General features: G+C 48.0%; 1 protein-coding gene across 1 annotated transcript in view; it reads left to right on the top strand.

Annotated features, from left to right (window-relative positions):
• Positions 1 to 465: 465 nt before the first annotated feature.
• Positions 466 to 6,000, top strand: part of LOC126267596 (Down syndrome cell adhesion molecule-like protein Dscam2) — a 222,942-nt gene continuing 217,407 nt past the window's right edge. The window contains exon 1 of the mRNA XM_049972898.1: positions 466 to 559. Coding sequence (XP_049828855.1) covers positions 466 to 559 — 94 coding nt within the window. The remainder of the gene's footprint in view (positions 560 to 6,000) is intronic.

Below are 6,000 nucleotides of genomic sequence, written 5' to 3'. Positions count from 1 at the left end.
AGGAATATACGATTTTATGTTATCGATTCAAACACATTTACAGATACTCAATGTTATAACATTAAACCAAAGCAAAAGGCAAAATAAATCCGTAGAGCATTAGAGCTACGGAGTTACACGCCGCGCGCGACCCTGCACGCAGGCTCCGCGCCGGTGCTGCTGCGGACGTTCCCCGCGGCGACGGTGCGGCCGGGCGCCGCGTGGAGCGCTGCCTGCGAGGCGGCGGGCTCTCCGCGGCCGCAGATCGCGTGGTCTCTGGACGGCGCGCCGCTGCCGGCGCGGCTGCGCGCGCAGCTGGTGGAGACGGCGGGCGCGGCGGGCGCTGGCTCGCTGCTGTCTGAGGTGCGCGCGGCGCGCGTCGGCCCCGAGGACGCGGGCGTCTTCCGCTGCCGCGCCACCAACGCGGCCGGCGCCGTCGCGCACGAGGCGGCGCTGCGCCTGCTCGGCCCGCCGCACGTCAAGCCGATGCAGGACCGGCGCGTGGCCGCCGGCCGCGACGCCATCTTCACCTGCCGCGTCGCCGGCTTCCCCATCAGCCACATCCAGTGGCACCGCAACGGTGCGTAGCTAGTCGCGAACGAACTGCCAACTGCCGCTCTGCCAGTAGTAAGCCTAAATTACAGGGAGAAACAGAGTTGAAACTCGTTTCTCGAAACCATCACTGCGAAACTAGTTTCGTAAATGGCTGTCTTCATGGTGATGGCAGAATACATTCCAGTTTCGACGCTTTGTCATGTGGCGCACGAAATGACTGGCGGCTGTGTAGGCATACACTCTTTTTCACGAACATCATGGAACGATTACAGGTGAATCATGCCACTCGTGGCTGTGGCACGGTTTCCTGCCTGGACACGGCTAATATCCAGCGCACATACAGTGCTTCTCATTTTTTACGGACGGCAAATGCGGTGAGTATGGATTCCCTGATCACACCGTGTTGTACTGTGAGTGGTACTCAAACGCATGGCAGAACATAACAGAAATCACTGGGGAGGAGGGGGGGGGGGGGGGCACACAAATGGGAAAAACTAAATGAAGTGAAAGACCACATCTGCAAGACACAACACACAATCTATAAACAAATGGGGCCTTGAAGGCTTTGTAGCAGGGTCAGTGAGACGACTGGGTTAGTTCAGATGAGCACTTCAGCACTACAGACTCCTCCAACACTGACAAAGGACATAACACACGAAGAAGAACTTGTAGATATCCAAATACAGGAACATTAAACATAGATCAAACCAGAGAGACATAGGTTATCGTATTTACTACAACTACATAGATTTTTTAAAACATAATGAAAATTCGAATAAGAGTGAACACATGATAACACATATGAAGAGACACAGTACATAACATATCCAATAAAGATCAGTAATTATTGAAATTATTACATAGTCTACAGAAACAGTGGAGAATGTATCAATGGCGTGGCTGTATTGTACCAGGCGCCCCAGTAAACCTGTAAAACAATTATCTAGACTTAAGCAGACAATCATATCAACATAACTTGGTAAGTAACCTTGGGATGCAATGCTGAGTGATGTTGGGCTGGAGTTCACATTCCGAGACCTCTTGCCTGAGCAGCATATGTGAACATACCTCTACCACTCAGCCTATCCTACCCTCTTATTTTCCTCCACCAGAGCCTATCTCAATGTGGTGCTGCATGGGCAGTGAGAGCCTGCAGCCTCAGCTTCGTAGCATGAGAGTTGCACGGTGAAAACCGTTGGTCCCAGGTAAGTGGACTGAGTGGAACACTACAGCCCACACAAACGTATTTGTTTTCAGGCCCTGGTAGTTTTAAAATGCAACATTGGAAAAACTAGGAAAAAGAAAAGAAAAATCTCTTTACAAAATGTAAATCTGTTTGTTAATCAGTTTTAACAACTCAGGCTGCATACACAAGGAACAAGCAAAGAAATCATCGCTCATTTTATCAAAATGCCACTCAATACCTAATGAACCATAATACACCTTTCAGTAACTTGCTCCTCTGGATTCAGCCACCTTTACAATAAGGGGCGGAGGATTAATATACAAAAATTAGCAACACCACAGTACCTAGTATAACGAAACAATTAATCACTTCCCTGCGTTTATCCAAGCCTACAATATAGGTGGCATCAATTAAAACACCACAGTTAACAGTACGCAGGAAAAGCTGAATATGAAAATGCCCTGTACAGCATCTTACCCCAGAACCTAATCCTAAAATCTGCCCAGCCAAAGCCATCACATTACTTCATACTCTGAGGGGCAATCAGAAGAAAACTGAACACTCTCCAAAACAGGAACATGGAATGCTCCACTCAGAAGCAATCGCCACATGCATAAGACAATTTGCTGGAAAATCCTATTGCACAATAACACGCGTCCCCACACTCCCAACTGGACAAATCTACACTTCAGAAATTTGCTTGGGTAACGCTGCAACATCCTCCATAATGCCTGGATTTTTCAGTGTCTGATTTTCACAGCTTTGAAAAACTGAAGAGAGACCCGCATGGAAATTAGTTTTAGTCGGAAGAAGAAGTGCAAGGATGTGGACTCGTCAGCAGCCAAAAGTGTTCTATGAAACATTAATTGATTGTCTCGTCTCCCAATGGGATAAATCTTTTACCACGTGTGGTGATCACTTTTGAATAGAACCACTCTATGGCCCTGTTGTGAGGAGAGTTCGGTTTCCATTTCACTGCCCGTTACAGGCAGGCACAAATAATGAGACGAAATTAACAGCAAAACACCAACCATAGAGTTTGCTGGGCTCTGTAGATGTTGTTGCTCTTGTGGTCTTCAGTCCTGAGGCTGGTTTGATGCTCTCCATGCTACTCTATCCTGTGCAAGTTTCTTCATCTCCCAGTACCTACTGCAGCCTACATCTTTCTGAATCTGCTTAGTGTATTCATCTCTTGGTCTCCATCTACAATTTTTACCCTCCACGCTGCCCTCCAATACTAAATTGGTGATCCCTTGATGCCTCAGAACATGTCCTACCAACTAATCCCTTCATCTAGTAAAGTTGTACCCAAACTCCACTTTTCCCCAATTCTACTCAATACCTCCTCGTTAGTTACGTGGTCTACCTATCTAATCTTCAACATTCTTCTGTAGCACCACATTTCGAAATCTTCTATTCTCTTCTTGTCCAAACTACACTCTCGGAAATGGAAAAAAGAACACATTGACACCGGTGTGTCAGACCCACCATACTTGCTCCGGACACTGCAGGAGGGCTGTACAAGCAATGATTACACGCACGGCACAGCGGACACACCAGGAACCGCGGTGTTGGCCGTCGAATACCGCTAGCTGCGCAGCATTTGTGCGCCACCGCCGTCAGTGTCACCCAGTTTGCCGTGGCATACGGAGCTCCATCGCAGTCTTTAACACTGGTAGCCTGCCGCGACAGCGTGGACGTGAACCGTATGTGCAGTTGACGGACTTTGAGCGAGGGCGTATAGTGGGCATGCGGGAGGCCGGGTGGACGTACCGCCGAATTGCTCAACACGTGGGGCGTGAGGTCTCCACGGTACATCGATGTTGTCGCCAGTGGTCGGCGGAAGGTGCACGTGCCCGTCGACCTGGGACCGGACCGCAGCGACGCACGGATGCACGCCAAGACCGTAGGATCCTACGCAGTGCCGTAGGGGACCGCACCGCCACTTCCCAGCAAATTAGGGACACTGTTGCTCCTGGGGTATCGGCGAGGACCATTCGCAACCGTCTCCATGATGCTGGGCTACGGTCCCGCACACCGTTAGGCCGTCTTCCGCTCACGCCCCAACATCGTGCAGCCCGCCTCCAATGGTGTCACGACAGGCGTGATTGGAGGGACGAATGGAGACGTGTCGTCTTCAGCGATGAGAGTCGCTTCTGCCTTGGTGCCAATGATGGTCGTATGCGTGTTTGGCGCCGTGCAGGTGAGGGCCACAATCAGGACTGCATACGACCAAGGCACACAGGGCCAACACCCGGCATCATGGTGTGGGGAGCGATCTCTTACACCGGCCGTACACCTCCGGTGATCGTCGAGGGTACACTGAACAGTGCACGGTACATCCAAACCGTCATCGAACCCATCGTTCTACCATTCCTAGACCGGCAAGGGAACTTGCTGTTCCAACAGGACAATGCACGTCCGCATGTATCCGGTGCCACCCAACGTGCTCTAGAAGGTCTAAGTCAACTACCCTGGCCAGCAAGATCTCCGGATCTGTCCCCCATTGAGCATGTTTGGGACTGGATGAAGCGTCGTCTCACGCGGTCTGCACGTCCAGCACGAACGCTGGTCCAACTGAGGCGCCAGGTGGAAATGGCATGGCAAGCCGTTCCACAGGACTACGTCCAGCATCTCTACGATCGTCTCCATGGGAGAATAGCAGCCTGCATTGCTGCGAAAGGTGGATATACACTGTACTAGTGCCGACATTGTGCATGTGCTGTTTCCTGTGTCTATTTGCCTGTGGTTCTGTCAGTGTGATCATGTGATGTATCTGACCCCAGGAATGTGTCAATAAAGTTTCCCCTTCCTGGGACAATGAATTCACGGTGTTCTTATTTCAATTTCCAGGAGTGTATTTATCGTCCATGTTTCACTTCCATACATGGCTACGCTCCATACAAATACTTTCAGAAACGATTTCCTGACACTTAAATCTATACTTGATGTTAACAAATTTCTCTTCTTTAGAAACGCTTTCCTTGCCATTGCCAGTCTACATTTTATATCCTCTCTACTTCGACCATCAGTTATTTTTCTCCCCAAATAGCAAAACCCCTTTACTAGTTTAAGTGTCTCATTTCCTAATCTAGTTCCCTCATCATCACCTGACTTAATTCGACTACATTCCATTATCCTCGTTTTGCTTTTGTTGATGTTCATCTTATATCCTCCTTTCAAGACACTATCAATTCCGTTCAAATGCTCTTCCAAGTCCTTTGCTGTATCTGACAGATGAACAATGTCATCGGCGAACCTCAAAATTTTTATTTCTTCTCCATGGATTTTAATACCTACTCCAAATTTTTCTTTTGTTTCCTTTACTGCTTGCTCAATATACAGATTGAATAACATTGGGGAGAGGCTGCAACTCTGTCTCATTCCCTTCCCAACTATTGCTTCCCTTCCATGCCCCTCGACTCTTATAACTGGAATCTGGTTTCTGTACAAATTGTAAATAGCCTTTCGCTCCTGTATTTTACCCCTGGCACCTTCAGAATTTGAAAGATAGTATTCCAATCAACATTGTCCAAAGCGTTCTCTAAGTCTGCAAACGCTGGAAACGTAGGTTTGCCTTTCCTTAATCTAGCTTCTAAGATAAGTCATAGGGTCAGTATTGCCTCACGTGTTCCAATATTTCTACGGAATCCAAACTGATCTTCCCTGAGATCGGCTTCTACCAGTTTTTTCCATTCGTTTGTAAAGAATTCGCGTTAGTTTTTTGCAGCTGTGACTTATTAAACCGATAGTTCGGTAATTTTCTATCTGTCAACACCTGGTATCTTTGGGATTGGAATTATTATATTTTTCTTGAAGTCTGAGGGTATTTCGCCTGTCTCATACATCTTGCTTACCAGATGGTAGAGTTTTGTCAGGACTGGCTCTCCCAAGGCCGTCAGTAGTTCCAATGGAATGTTGTCTACTCCCGCGGCCTTGTTTCGACTTAGGTCTTTCAGTGCTCTGTCAAACTCTTCACGCAGTATCGTATCTCCCATTTCGTCTTCATCTGCATCCTCTTCAATTTCCATAATATTGTCCTCAAGTACATCGCCCTTGTGTAGACCCTCTATATACTCCTTGCTCCTTTCTGCTTTCCCTTCTTTGCTTAGAACTGGGTTTCCACCTGAGCTCTTGATATTCATACAAGTAGCTCTCTTTTCTCCAAAGGTCTCTTTAATTTTCCTGTAGGCAGTATCTATCTTACTCCTAGTGAAATAAGCGTCTACATCGTTACATTTGTCCTCTAGCCATCTCTGCTTAGCCATTTTGCACTTCCT

This window comes from Schistocerca gregaria, chromosome 4 (genome assembly GCF_023897955.1).
Source record: "Schistocerca gregaria isolate iqSchGreg1 chromosome 4, iqSchGreg1.2, whole genome shotgun sequence".
NCBI classification, from domain to species: Eukaryota; Metazoa; Arthropoda; class Insecta; order Orthoptera; family Acrididae; genus Schistocerca; species Schistocerca gregaria.
The sequence above is the reverse complement of the archived record's forward strand: the minus strand, read 5'-3'. Positions and strand labels throughout refer to the sequence as shown.